The sequence below is a fragment of the Rhipicephalus sanguineus genome, chromosome 7 (assembly GCF_013339695.2).
Source record: "Rhipicephalus sanguineus isolate Rsan-2018 chromosome 7, BIME_Rsan_1.4, whole genome shotgun sequence".
NCBI classification, from domain to species: domain Eukaryota; kingdom Metazoa; phylum Arthropoda; class Arachnida; order Ixodida; family Ixodidae; genus Rhipicephalus; species Rhipicephalus sanguineus.
In genome coordinates this window covers 90,855,467-90,870,659 of record NC_051182.1, presented here as the reverse complement: position 1 = coordinate 90,870,659, position 15,193 = coordinate 90,855,467, and the positions used below count along the sequence as shown (strand labels likewise).

The following is a 15,193-nucleotide window of genomic DNA, read 5'->3' as shown; positions in this document are numbered from 1 at the left end:
TCTGTGACAGCGCTGCTTATTTGCATTAGCGAGAAACGATCGTAATTCTATTGATGGTATTCGGCAACCTATGTATTGAATTGAATCGTCTCTTGATGGCTTTTGTGATGCCTAGTTGAAGTGTACTAAACACTTCGCAGACTCCCAAAACATGATGACCACAGTGACCCTTGTACGCACAACTATGCGTACTATGCGTACTGATTTACTAACTATATGAAGACATGAAATGTAGCAAGGACAATGTGGGTAAGAAATGTTCCCGCTAAAAGAAGCCATCTATAACAGGGTACTAGTGTTGTGTCATTCAGTGCAGAGTACGTTGCGTGTTGATAGTGCTCGCAGAGCATACTACCAAAACCAACAAGAGGAGACAGACCAAGTGAAACAGTCATGGCTTTCAACTCACGCCGTCACCCATCGTTGACAGTCAGGGCTCTTTCAGTCGGTCTGTACCTACTCCCTTTCCAAGGATTGTGTGCGCAGTGCACTATCACCAACTCGCCAATATTTTCAAAGCACCCGCCACGGTGGTCTAGTGGCTATGGTTCTCGACTGCTGACCCGCAGGTCGCGGTATCAAGTGCCGACCGCGGCGGCCGCATTTTCGATGGAGGCGAGATTGCTTGAGGCCCGTGTACTTAGCTTTAGGCGCACGTTAAAGAACACCAGTCAAAATTTCTGGAGCCCTTTACTACGGCGTCTCTCACAATCAAATAGTGGTTTTGGGACGTTAAACCCCAACAATTATTATATATTACTAAAATTTTCAAAGCATTTGTAGTGTGGGTTTCGCATCTGTGCTTATCTGTTTCGTAAAACACCCATTATTATTGCACAGAGTTGGGTGAGCTTTGCGGCATTCCATCAAGTAATGGGCTTAACATTAAGCGACACGACCAAAGAAAAATGTGACAAAAACAAGCACAGGTAGCTTGTATTTGAATTCACATTAGGGATAAAAAGGTGACTAGGCGGGACGTGTAAAGCATACAGCCAATAAGCAGTGGTCTCTTATATTGAGGAAACCGGTACCGGAGGACGGAATGCGGTGTGTACTGGAGGGCATTACGTACTGGTAACTTACCGGCATACCTTTCTAAGTTTCTCTGCATATAAAGGAATCAGCGAACGCAAGGCAAAAGGTAATTGAAATACATCGGCAGAAGCGTTCGCAAACCAGACGACATAATTAGCTTGACAATGATTAGGATGACGATAATTATCACAGCAGTCATCGGTAATACTCATTGCATTTGAATGAAATCAGCTACCAACTAAGGCGCACACACAATGCTCTCGAATCTTGCAGCCTTCCCGCAGATACACTCATCCCCCTTGGTCAAGCGCCAGGTGGTGGCCAACTACAGTCTCCTTTACGAGGTCCAGGGTTCGGATACCGAGCTCGCGCCTTACATGCTGTGTGCACACATGGATGTTGTTCCAGCAAATGCGGCTAACTGGCACCATCCACCATTTGCTGGACAGGTAGTGGATGGGGAAATATGGGGCAGAGGTGCCATCGATGCCAAGGACATACTCATGGTGAGAATGTTTTGATTCCGTGTTGTGTTAAGTGCTTAATTTATTTATTTTTGACAAGAAGGTCAGAAATGCCGACGGTGCATGGTCATCTTTTTTCATATTGAACAGCATGAAAGATTCTCAACGTGGAACCGGAAAGGCACATGTAGTATAAAAACATGACCAGCGCTGCATGGCTGCTTTTAGGCTATATGTAGGATACCTACACGGTATAAGAGCATCCGGTTATTCAATTCTAACTTCTGGATAGAGGTGTCCCTACTGCTTTCATTTGGTCAATTTGGATTTAATAAGGTTCTCTGCTTTTAAGTAAAAATGCTTGTCAGTTCTTTCAGACTACTCGAAGCCAACAGTATTGTTATTTCTCTTTCTCATGGCTTCGCGCACGGAATCGAGAGTTGCATAGAAATGTATGAATGTTGTAGTATGGCGCACGAATTATGACTTTGCTATTCCCAGGGTATCATGGAAGCACTTGAGTATCGTCTGGAGCAAGGGGACCTGCCTCGACGTGGTATCTTTCTGGCTTTCGGCCACGACGAAGAAATTACAGGTCGGGACGGTGCAGGTGCGATTCGACGTGCGCTGCGTGCAAAAGGCGTTCAGAAGGTGGAATTTATATTGGACGAGGGGATGATGGTCCTGGAGAAATTTCTACCTGGAATACAGAGGCCTGTGGCTTTGTGAGTGTACGCTCATTTCTATCAAGTGCATGGAAAATGTTAGACCAGGAACACTAACAGTAATGTCAGTATTAGAGAAGTAAACAACCACACACTGAAAAGCTTAGCCCAAACTGATTTTCACTTTATGTAAAAGAATTTTGACTTTGCTATTCCCAGGGTATCATGGAAGCACTTGGGTATCGTCTGGAGATTAAGAAGTTTGTAGGTATAACGTGTCAGCAGAAAGCACAGGACCGGGTTGATTGGCGGAACATGGGAGAGGCCTTTGCCCTGCAGTGGGCGTAGACAGGCTGATGATGATGACGATGATGAAAAGACAAGTATCATTAATTATTTCTATCAGAAACGACACGATGCAAGTGCTTTGTGGAACGGTTTACAATCAAAAGGTCGTTCTTATCGCTATCGCAGTACTAAAAAATTTGTATATATAACACAATTAAGTGCAGCAGATTATCCTCACGCTCTCATCACTAGACCAAAATTGATTTTCTATATTTGTTATACCCATGTTAACACATTTACAGTGACAGAAGCATAAGCAAGCTCAATTCAAGCAGCTCAAGTTCAAGCAAGCACAAAGTCTAGTTCGATGTCCAGATATTCATAGGCGTGCGCAGAGGGGGGCCAAGGGGGCGAGAAGGGGGGGGGGGCGAAGTCAGCCCTATGCATTGTAGGTGGGGGGGCGAGAAGAGGGGCGCAAAGGCAGCCGCATACATTGACATAATATGGAGGGGGGCGCTGCGACGAACCTTCGCCCTCCCTGAAGGGGAACCCTGCGCACGCTTATGCAGATATTTTAAAATTTTGTGCGCTCTGTAGAATCAGCAGATAAGTGCACGATTGTTACCTCCCAACGCCAATCACGCTTCCAAAATGGACGCGTGTTTCATTGAGAATCGCTGAGGAACGCATGTTTCTACCTATTGCATCACAGACACAAATTACAGCGTACGAATTGAAATTCACTTTATCATGAGAACATAGTAAAGCACGCGAACTCTATGGCGAGTCTTATAACATCAAGATGCTCATAACTTCTACAGCGTCGCAATTTATCCAATTATTTTGTTTACACAACGACCCATCGAAATACTGCGTTAGACCCCATATAGTACTCTACATCGACAGACATGCGTCACCTAAGTTCTTCGGTACAGCTTGCGCTGCATAGACGTGAGAGACGCCGTGCAATATTACGCTGTTATCTGAACTGGGACAGGTCGTAAAGGAATATACTAACATTTTTTTTTTTCGACGTACTTCAACTTGTTGCCTTGCTATAGCCGCCAGTTTCCCATTGCCGTTCGCTTATGTGCGCTTGCGGCAAACACGCATCTTGCCACCACGCAGAAACCAATTGATCCATTCAGTAGCGTTTCGCAGAATTCGGAGCAGTGCTTAGAATAATTTCAATGCTTTTGTAATTGTTATTCCCGCCGTCGTGGAAACTGCATAACATTTTCAGCTTTCAACCACGTGGGTCTTAATTCAATACAGTACTTCGAACTGCAACACTCCCACTTGTTCTGTTATCGACATGCCATGCCATCCCAAGCAAAATCGCATGGCGCTTTCTTTGTTACAGGATCGCAGTGACGGAGAAAGGCTCCATTACAGCTAAGGTGACGGCACGAGGGATTAGTGGCCACTCAGCGACTCCGCCTGTCAACAATGCGATTGTTACGCTCTCCGAGGCACTATCCAAGTGAGGACTGCGGGGCTGACTGTTTTATGTCATCTATGAGTGCTTCAGTTAACATTTTCGCTTTAAAGGAAACTGGAAATATGTACCTCAAGGAGTCACTAATAGCAACCATCCTTTTAAGCTCTGTAGCTTTTTTATCGTTATGACTCCTTAGGGAACCCAGGCTCAAGTTTACGGCGCGACGAAAGCGCCGCGCTGCGGCTCTGGAGGGAAGCTCTAGCGCAACTTGGGGCAGGCGCAGCCGACTCAGCCTGTTTGTCGGCAGCGGGAACACGCGCGAGCGCGCGTTGCTCAGTCGGTACGGGGAACTGGGGCGCCATGCCGACAGCTTGGCACGCTGAACCGAGAGGCTTGCTGTGCGAAGCTGCATTTCCACGTTGCCAGAAGCGACCCCGCGGAAGCGCTAGCGAAGTCCGAAGTATTGCGGTGTCGTGTCCTGCCACAATAGTGCAGACAACACCAAGGCACGCGATTCACGTGTGAAACTGTGTCGGTTCCCGGGCGTGTCGCACGAGAAATAAAGTCGGCGGGCCTGGATAGCTGACAGCGCTGTCTCGCCTTCTATTTTGGCTGTCTGAGTTCATCGCTTCCATTCGTTTCGACTACGTGAATCAGAACGTTATAACTCGGCGCATGCACGCAGCGACTTCAGTAATGATTACTTGCTGTCTTCTCGCATTGTGAAAGTCCAGTTACGGTTGTAGGTGAAACAACTGTGTGTTTTCATTCCCCGTGTTCGTGAGACCTACCCGTCGTTGTTGAACGTTCACACTCGCGCTATACCGTTAGCGTAACGCGGTTGGTTCAATTCAGCTGAACTCGGCACATTATCTGCTTTATCACGCCGGAACGGACGTCTGTGCATTGTCAGCAAGCTTTGACATCGTTGTGCAGGTTTGCTTTGTTTTTTCACTTTATTAGGGTGATATATATTTAAGCCGCTAAATATAACTGGCACCTAATACATGCTTTGCAATTGCAACCTTGAAGTAACCACCTTCTGACTTTGTGCGATCTTCTAGCCGCGTTCACGCAGCAGGGTTTATACGCCTGTCAAGTCGATGTCATAAAAAGAGACTGCAAGCATGACGCGAGAGCCGAAAAAACGAGGCGAGCAGTTCATCTTGCTTCACAGCTCAGCTAGCTGCCTCGCGTCTTAATCGGCGGGTGATTCTCCAGCGGCATAGAGGACTTGACTCTAACCTTCTCAGGAAACAGTGCCATGTCCGTATAATTTCTTTTTTTCGCACGCCGCAAACGTTTGTTCACGAAAGTACAAGCCCAGGCAGCACACAACGTCGGGCCGATATTGGTTTTACGGCGGCTGTGCGCGGCCCCACCTCGGGCCAGCATTGCCAGCCTGGCGCCGATATCGGCGGAGCCGTTGACTTTTGCCGGCAAAATTGGGCCGATGTTGCCGCCTTTCAGCCGATGTTGGTCTTTCACCAGCAACATTGGGCCGAGTTATCCTGCCTTCTGCCGTCTTCCCGCCGATATCGGCTTATCCGATTACTTTCACCGGCAATATTGGGCCGAGTTTACCGGCGTTTTGCTGTTCTTCCGCCGATATCGGCTTAGCCGATGGCTTTCACCGGCTACATTGGGCCGAGTTTGCCACCGTTTTGCCGTACTTTCGCCGACATCGGCCGAGCCGATAGTTTTCACCGGCAACATTGGGCCGAGCATGCCGTCATTCTGCCGTGCTTCAGCAGACATCGGCGGAGCCGATGGCTTATCGACGATGTTGGAACTTTCTTGTCTCCCTTCAGACAGTTATACATGCCCTGTTGAGAACGTCCTCCTGCGTCGCGGCGCTCGAAAAGTCCTCGTCACCGACAGAGGTACGGCTTTTACGGCAGAGCTAACGCAAACCATCTTGAAATAGAGACACACAAGTCACCGACGGACATCACCCGCAGGCGAATGGCCTCACCGAGCGGCTAAATGAAACCCTCGCCGACATGCTGGCAATGTACTGTACGTCGAACACATGACGTGGGACGCCATAATATCTTCCGCACATAACCTGAGGTTAACACGGCAGTGTAAGAAACGGCGCACTATGACGCCGTTCAAACTAGTTCACGGAAGCCCCTCAACGACGCTGGACGCCGTGTTGCCGGCCGTCAGTGACGAGAATAACCTGGACGTTGCGCTCTACCTTTAGCCCGCCGAAGAAGCCCGGCAGCTCGCCCGCCTAGGATACAATCGTAATGCAATAGAGCACTAGGCGCTTGAATATTTGTAGCTTAAGCTGTAGAATACCGCCACATGGATTGCTGTACTAGCACAAATAACAAAGTTCAAATATTGTACCGTGCTAATGCCGCACGTACGACTCGGGGCGCGAAGTATCGCCGACTGAATAGCTTGCATTCTCTTATTCGTTTCTGCTATGACAATGACTAACAACTATCACTAGCACAGTCACTTTTCTACCAAAAAAAAGGTGGTTTTTAGAAGAATAACTGACTGAAATTAGATGGCCACTTCGTTGACCAGTTGTTCAACGCTATCAAAAATGTTGAAACGCTATAACACATATCATTAACTTCATGGGCCAAATTCGAAGTACTGTTTCGTAAATGTTTTTGCCACTGGTCGGCCGACTTCGCTAATGTATCCAGCATCAAAATTCACCCAAACATTCCCGCACGAATGCTTTTAGCGAAAGAAGTTTTATGTGAATACTAATTCTGCGCATAAATCGAGCCTGTCATCATATTTATAGCGCTATATCCTTTCAGCCGCTGAATGTGTGGCGCCAGCGCTCATATACTACACGGACAGTTTCCGATCTCTGTGTTTACACATATTTACTCACGCGCGTGTTTGGGTGAAGCGTAACAAGCGCATTTGCTTCAGTGATGTCACATAATTTTACTTTATGAAAATAGCAAAAGCCCAGCAAGGCGTGTTGCTGAGCTAGTTGGTTCATTACTTGAGAAAAATAGGTATGGTGCAAAAGAGACCGGGCGAAGTGAAGACACGTTTTGTCGGTTGAATGTTTACAAATCAACTAGCCCGCTGACCATCTTTAACGAACTGACAAACACGTGTTTGCCACGTGTTTGTCAGTTCGCATTTGCACTTCGTTGCCGTCCATTTTGCGACATACATATCTTTTTCAAGTAAAAATCTCGCTCAACGATTGCTTCCCACGCGCTTTCAGAAACAGTCGCATAAAATTATAATTATGGCACGTGAAATACGATGAAAAATGCGGCTCCAACGTGGTGTACGCAAAGTTTTCATGCAGCGACATGTGGTAACAAGTGATGCATTGAAAATTCGACGAACGCCTTTATCAAACAGCATGCCCATAGACATGCTGGGGGGATCGCGCACCATTGTGGTAGGCTGAGGCGTGCTTTCAAGAAGGGAGAATTCGCATTTTTTTTTCGTCTTCTTCAACCTCTACCCCCCCCCCCCGTCCCTCGCTTCCCCTCGTTCAGCGTCATTGTCGCGAAACTCGCTTGACCAGGCAGGGTAGGGTAGCCGTCCAGACGGAAGGACTATCGTAGCTGCGGGAGCAGGTTTTTTTTCACTCCGACCAGCAGAATTCTTCAAGAAGTGCGGTGTGTGGACATGTGTGGTGGAAAGTCAAAATCGTGCACGAGACGGATACGCGGCAGGATTCCGGCATTGTTTTCGGCAGAGATCACCGCAGCGAGAAACCAGTGGCCCCCTGCTTCCATGTTGAACTCGCTCACCTCATATAAGGCCGCGTGTTCACTGCTGTTACGTGTCATCAGATTTTTGTTTTCTTATCGCGTATTCTCTATTGACCATCGTGTTTTGTGTATTCTGATATGGTGCGCTTGCATTTTTTATTCGCTCGTGTTTTTAGCGGTCCAACGGGCACACGTGAGTGGTTTTTATGCACGATTCCTTTCTGTTACAATCTTACCTTTAGAATGGGAATGCATGCGTGTCTATCTTGTTTAGATGTAGAGTTCATGGGATCTTGTGGTACCGCTCGCAATGTTTCTCGCGTCGCGTGCAGCAGTTTATCCATCTTTTTGGCCCTTAAGATATCACTGAAAAAAGTGCAATTCCCTCTTAAAGGATAACGCTAATTTAATTGCCAGTCATGTGTTGCGAATGCCTACCGTTCCTTGGTGAACTTAAAAAACGGGGGGGGGGCGGAGGGGGGGAGTGCTCCTCTGCTCGTAATTAGCTCACGCGTATACACAATCTTCTAGTCTAGTTGCCATTCTTAATCTCGCTTTTTAGGCAAGCCGCCTAACATTATCTTTCTTTTCTTCGGGTCCGTCTTTAATCCTACTTTAATGCTGCCTTCGTTTACATCTCCAGAATTTTTTTCGTGATTCGGCACCATCGTTACTGAAACGCGCGATATCGTCCTCAAAACGCAAGTAGCTAAGATATTTTTCGTTAATCCTTATTCCTATTTTTGCCCGTTCTAGTTCTTTCAATATTTATAGTGAATGTGCCGCGCACAACGTTGAAGAGATTGTAACTCTTCGCATAGGCGTGCGCACAATGGGGCAGGGGGGCGGCCGGCCCCCGTAGTCACTTAAGGTGGGCGCAAGGTCTGCCAAACACATTGACTTAATAGGGAGGGGGGTGGGGCCGCCGCGATGGACCTTCGCCCCCCCACCCCCCTCTGAAGGGGAACCCTGCTCACGCCTATGATTTTGCGCCTGATCCCATTCTCGATTAGGATAGTCCTGCTTTTTTTGAGGAATACGGTGGCTGTGGAGTTGTTTTAGATGTTGGCTACGGTATCTATAGATGTTTAGATATTCCTTGATGGCATAATTATTCCGGAAGTGCTGGCGTGTGTTCATATCGGTGAATAAATTTGTGTTTATCACCTTGCAAATGTGTTCCTCCTTAATTTCTCAGACGCATGCGTAGTTGGTGCAGCAGGCCTTTCATCAATTTAGTTTTGTTTGAGACAATATTGACTTTCGTTCTCGGCCTTGCACGGTTCGACAGAATTGTAGACTAAGACATCAGTGGAGCAGTCGTTCTAATTAGGAAGCATTTTTCGAATATGGCACCAATGGCAGTCGATGAATGTCGTTGGGCTAGTCTATTTTAGCGCTGCTGACTTACAGTACAGTAACCACAGTAATACCGAACTGCCGTGGTCGGCACGCAGCCATTTTACTTTACAACGCATGTATCAGCCTGCCTGATCAGGTTACTTTACGCATCGAGCAACTACCGCCGGTGTCTCCATATAAACTAGCTACGTGCCGACGACGACGGTACAGTACTACCCTACTTAACGCACGGTGAGCCACCACTGCTAAAACATAATAACGGGTGTAAACGGTCACGCCGGCGGCTACCCGACGTCGGCGGGGCCGACACCGCGCCAGCATCGGCTAGCATACATAGGCCCAATGACGGCTTGCCATCATCGGCTGAATAACGGCAGGCCCGTCTCGGACCGACGCTGGCTAGCCCACGTCGGCGCGAAGCCGGCAAGCCCGCATCGGCCCAAAGGCGGCTAGCCGACGTCGGGCCGATGCGGGTGAAAGTAGCGTGAGCGTGATTTGCCGACGTGGGGCCAATATTGCTGCCGTCATTTGCCGACGTTGGGCCGAGATCGGTCCAATGGCGGCGTGCTGCCTGGGAGGCTGCTACTGTAAGCATGCCATATCAAAACCACAATCATATGATTCGTAGTCCACACCGTAGAACGTCGATAGCGTGCACGGCTTGAATTCGGAGTGCATGTGGACCATTACGCATCTTTAACATGACAGAATGAGACTTACCTCGAGGTATGCGTCCAAACGGTGTAATCGCTTGGGAAACTTGGGAAATGCATTTCGCTTTGAGTCGGGCGTCGTTGTCGTCGATCGTCTGCTCTTCACCGTAAACGTGGTTGAGGAGCCTTTCTCCTTTTATCAAGTTCACTTTTCGGAAGTGCCAGTCAAGCTTGAAGATCCTTTTGAAGCCGCACTGCAAGCGGTACATTGTGAGATGCCGCAAGTGCACCGCGAGAGCTCTGCACGTGCACAGAAGTGAGCGGCAGCGCATTGAAGAAAAGGGAAAACGCGCGTTGCTTGCCCCCAGTTTGTATGCTTGTGCCAGAGATGGCGCTGCCTGTCAAGAGCAGCAGCGCCACTAAGCGATGCTTGGGCCTAGTGCGCTGCAGTTTTGACTGAACAAGTGGCGCCGCCCGCGGCGCGGCGCGTTTCTAGTCAGTCGCGGCTGAGAGCGGGTGCGTACGGGCGGAACCATAGCAACTCGAAAGGACGAAGCTAATTTGCGGTCAAACAGGTATGTGACTATGTATTGTGGCGTGTATCGCTGTCGCAACAGCTACAGAAACACTGTCGTTAAGCTGCCAAAAATAAAACTATATGGATTTATATGGAAGGGTCACGAGAACGAGCGATGACAGCGTCGGAAAAGGGCGGTACGACGTGCGAGATAAACAGACGCTCTTAATTTTTTAATGCTTTCCTTGCTATTACTGCGCATATTTCCTCGTTGTGGACATAAACTCTGCCTTCTTTTAGCCCCGATGGAGGTCTTAGGCAGCTTGTTAAGCACCGAAACCGCATATGCAGTGCCCACTTCTTGCGCAATGGTGAGAGAAGCTCGAAAGCCCTGCATTCTGCCTGTGTATTCCGACACGTTTTCCTGCGTGCTATGGGAGACAGCGTGACCCTGCGACGAAGCGTTAAAGATCTTCGTATATAGAAGGGGACGCGGCGATGGCCAGAGCCAGGCGCATGATAGGTTTGTGCAGGATTTGTGCTCGCACCTGTTGACAAACATATACAAGGCGGCGACGAGCTTACACCATCTTCAGCGTCCACCCTTGCATGTGCACCTTGCTCCCACAATGTGCAATTGGTTCTATAGACAGCTGGGAAAATGTGCAAAAATCATCGAAAAGTCCGAAGGAAACGAGCCAGCGAAAAAAAAAAGCGAGAGGAACGAACGTTTTTTCTCTTGCTTAGCCCGAACACCAACACACGCAGACTGCAGACTGATTAATAGCGAGAAGCCCTGCTGAATAGCGAGAACGGATGGAAGAGTCAAAGGTAGCTCTTCGCGTAATGGATGAGGGAAGAAAAAGCACGAGCCGAGCGTTGGCGATGCTGCTGGATGGAGGCGCATCTTCGTCACAATGCTTTTAATTTAATGTAAATAATACAAGACCATGATAAAACTTTGACAACCTGAAGGCGGACGTCCTAGTCGACGCTCTTCACACACTTGCAACTGACTTCGAAGGGCCCCTTTGCTGGCACAGTTTGCTCCCTGACGCCGCAAACGTGATTAGCGGCGTAAAGATCACTGCCGTGAAGAAGACTGCTTTTATTGTAAATATCTTTCTACGTATTCAGTTCCGCGGAATCCACATAATCACGCGCGCTGCTCGTTCCGCAATGCCATTGCTCTGCCCACACAGAGCGGCATTCGCAACATGGCACGACGGGATCACGCGCGCGGTCGCTACTCGCGGCGCTGACTGTCCTAGCGCCGCAGCGCCACCATACCAGCTGTGGAGGCCTATAGGGAGTCGGAGGAAAAATACGCATAAGCCAGAAAACAACTTTTGACCAAACAAGGCGTACAAATTCGCATTTGCGTTGAAAAAAGTTAAAAGCACCGATTGCGATAAAAATTAGAGGTGTGCGAATAGTGAAATTTAATCTCGAATGGAATTCGAGTCGAGTAGTGCCGAATAGTGGTCGCAAATATCGAATCGAATATCGAATAGTAGATTTACGCGAAATGTGTACCGCAAGTTACGGCAAGACAAAGGAAAAATCAGGGACGCTGTATACGGTGTGCTGACAGCTTCATTACGCACTTGTTCGGGAGTGGCTTTTGTTTCAGCTTTTATGGGCGCGCAAGCATGTTGATAGAAGAGCCGCCATTCCAGTCAGCAGCGCCACTTCTCACCTTCTAACAGAGGGGGGTACGGTAGGTAGCTTTTTTTTTTTGCCCCTATGGTCGCGCAATACGACCCATCTGACAAAATTAATGTGCTTCATCGCCATGGGTGCTCCGGGCCCAAAAATCTTCGGGCGCCCGTTCACAGCAGCGTATTAGCTGCGCGCCGGAACGATTGCAGTTTCTGAACGAGTGGTGCGGTTCGGCAGTGGCGAGTGCCCAGCGTGAAACAATTTTTATATGCACGATCAATCCCCGAGGGTTTCGCAGGCCACTAGTCAGGTCGTTTTAAGGTGCTTGCGGCATATGTAACCGAACTACGCTAGAAGTCCGTGCCTTCGTTTCGGTAGCGAAGTTGTGAAGGACTTGACAGTTTTCTCATGTGTTTTCTACGTGCGGAAATGACATAATCTCCTTTAAGATTAACATGCGCTCGCTTTTGAACCAGAATGTCAGCGAAAGTTTAACGAAAGGCGACGTTAGCGTTAATTTTAGCCACCCCACCCTAACCAAGTTGCACCATTGGCCTTTGTCGCGTTTTAGATATTCGTCCTGTCGAATTATTAAAACTTCGGACACTAACTATTCGAAAATCGAATCGAATTATTCGATTAGGAACTATTCGATTCGAATTCGCACACCCCTAGTAAAAATGCAATGCACAACGTTGCAGTGTATGGTTCATCTTTTTTAACAGACCTATGTATTCTCATTCTCAGTTAACGAGCCTGGTGTCGTGCGCGCATAGGAAAACACGAACCCATGTCACTCGATCACCACAAACACTGGCTTTCCCATCGCTATACTTATGAGAAAAACTTACGGAAGTAAAGAAAAACATCGTGTTGCCTCTCGCTTCGTAAAGATAACGTGAGATAACTCTAGCTGCAGCATTATGTACGCAGAGACAGAGGCCACGAAGCGGCAAGCCACTTCGGCTCGCTTATCACTTGGAATTGCCGCCGATTACTTGAAAGATACCGCACGTGCCAAAGGAGCCTCAACGGGAGGATAAGAGTAATTTTTTAACGTCCCAAAACCACGACATGATTATGAGAGACGCCGTAGTGCAGGGCTCCGGAAATTTTGAACACCTGGGGTTCTTTAACGTGCACCTAAATCTAAGTACACGGGCCTCAAACATTTTCGCCTCCATCGAAAAGGCAGCCGCCGCGGTCGGGATTCAATCCCCCTCAAGGGGAGGGACGTGCCTGCATTACTTGTGTTAGTTACAACATTTGTATTAATTGGCGGCAGGCATTTGTGGAAGTGCTATCGCGGCAACGACATGTGTAGGGAATACGTTAACACATACAAACAGACAAGGTATTTTAATGAAGTCCTGAGGGACTACCCTGGGAGGACCCTCTGGGGCCCCCGGCTCGCCGCTGGCTGCTCCCATGTCCGAATCGGGAGGCCATGCATCTTCGCTCTTTGCCGTGCCCTCTGGACGGCAGTTGACTGAATCTTGAGTGCGGTACTTGAGACGGCCTTTTCCCACTATTTGCTCGTATGTGACGTATCCCGTAACGCAGGACACTGCCAGAGCATATGTGCTAGAGTGCTAAACGCCTCCCCGCAATCTGGGCACTGTGGATTAATATCTCTGTTAATACGGCTTAGGAAACCTCGCGAGGGATATCGCCTCGTCTGAAGCATCCTGAGATTATCCTATTAGTCGAGTGGAGTAGATTAGATGAGGCAAACTTGTTCCATACAGCAACTCCGCAAGATTTGCGAAGAACAGGTAATTTCGTAAGAAATGTTTAAATCATAAGTTCTTTTTTGTCACCTAATAATGAAGAAAGCAATAGAATTGCACGAATTATTAGTCATCATGTTCTCTTGTCTTATTTCGCGTACATTATGATTCGTAGTGGCTGTCCTTGCTCGTGCTGGTCTTCAGTAGATGCTGCGCCCAGAGGATTTTCTTCGCGTCACACAGAATTTTCCAACCAACTCGCTATGTGATGCTACACATTAAAATATTGTTGCAGATCGTCTTCAATGTATTTCTGATAGCGCCTTTAGTTAGATATTGTATTTTGTTTTTTTTTCTGAAAATTTAATTTTTCAGTGAAGTCAACGAAGCTGAACTTTTAATAACTTTTATTTTGCCTCTTTTCCCAGTGCTAGTGCGTCAGTTCTTGTACAAAAATCATAAGCGCATTTTGAAACAAAGAATAAAGGGGTTCTTTTCGCCAGTGAATTCTCTCAAAATGTGCAGGTGCAGAAGGTTTTCGTAAGTTTTAATGCTACGTAATATTTCCAAAACATTTGCTAACAGAACATTGTGATTCAAATCTTATCCCGCCCAATACGATATTACTAAAAGCTGCTGCAGAAACGTTCATATGACGTCACCACCTATTTGTTCTTTCTATTTTTTTTATACGAAAGAAATTTTCTAGAGGCAAAGGCACCAGTTTACTGGTGTCCCATCAGTTGTTAATGCTAGCTAATGCGCCTTCGTAGATATACAATAAGACAAAAGCTCACAGTGTCCCTTGTGTATTCAGGTAATACGACTCAAAGGCGATACGAATCTCCTTCTTTTCGGTCGATGTATTCATCCTGCCCCGCCACCCTCCGAAAGCTTTCTGCGCCTAACGAGGTTTTGCACTGCCTCCAGGACCGCAGGCACTAAACCTGGTTTTGCACTGCCTCCGTGATCGGCCCACCTTTGACCATGCTTCGATGTCATGTGATGATGTCATCAGGTGAAGTTACGTCATGTGACATTAGAGGGGCATCATAATGACGTCACCAATTTCAGTGATCTGTGACGCCGTAGCTCGTCATATTCTGGCATCATCACATGATGATGATTTTTTGCATCACTCGTGTTGTGCCCCACGCCACGGGACACCGGTGGTCAATTTTCGCGTTTGATGAGCAATCTAATGCTTTCGCCTTAAAAAATATTTCCATAGGAGGATATCAACTTGGTGACTGCACTTTGAGCTGCGCTAATTCTAGAATACTGAGGTCACCAAAAAGTGAAAATCCTGGTCAGCTCACACACGCAAAGGTGAAAGAGGTGCAATAGTTTAAGAAGAAGTGCTTTTTTTCCTCTGACTGCCGCTTATCGCAACCAGCTACTCCTTCTGTCGTAGCTTTTTCCGTGCCATTATATGATGAAATTCCGAATAGCGCAGGTTACTGAGGAGAGAACTAGCGCTGTAAAAATACCTTCCTGTACTCCTACTAACCCAAAAATATATTGTGTTTTACATTCGTTCATGAAATTGAATTTGCTGTTCCACGCAGTTTGCATGGTCAATGTCAACCAGCCTACATGAGTAGCTCAGTGGTGGCCGAGATGCTCACTGCCCTGGCTCCAGAGGTGGGTCCTCATT

General features: G+C 47.6%; 2 protein-coding genes across 2 annotated transcripts in view; both read left to right on the top strand.

The window, feature by feature from the left end:
* The window catches only part of LOC119398838 (N-fatty-acyl-amino acid synthase/hydrolase PM20D1), a 33,954-nt gene that overhangs the window by 2,002 nt on the left and 16,759 nt on the right, over positions 1-15,193 (top strand). Inside the window, exons 3-6 of the mRNA XM_037665655.2 lie at positions 1,312-1,544; positions 2,004-2,227; positions 3,819-3,938; positions 15,105-15,180. Coding sequence (XP_037521583.1) covers positions 1,312-1,544; positions 2,004-2,227; positions 3,819-3,938; positions 15,105-15,180 — 653 coding nt within the window. The remainder of the gene's footprint in view (positions 1-1,311; positions 1,545-2,003; positions 2,228-3,818; positions 3,939-15,104; positions 15,181-15,193) is intronic.
* The window catches only part of LOC119399593 (mitochondrial thiamine pyrophosphate carrier), a 173,542-nt gene that overhangs the window by 143,380 nt on the left and 14,969 nt on the right, over positions 1-15,193 (top strand). The window lies entirely within an intron of this gene.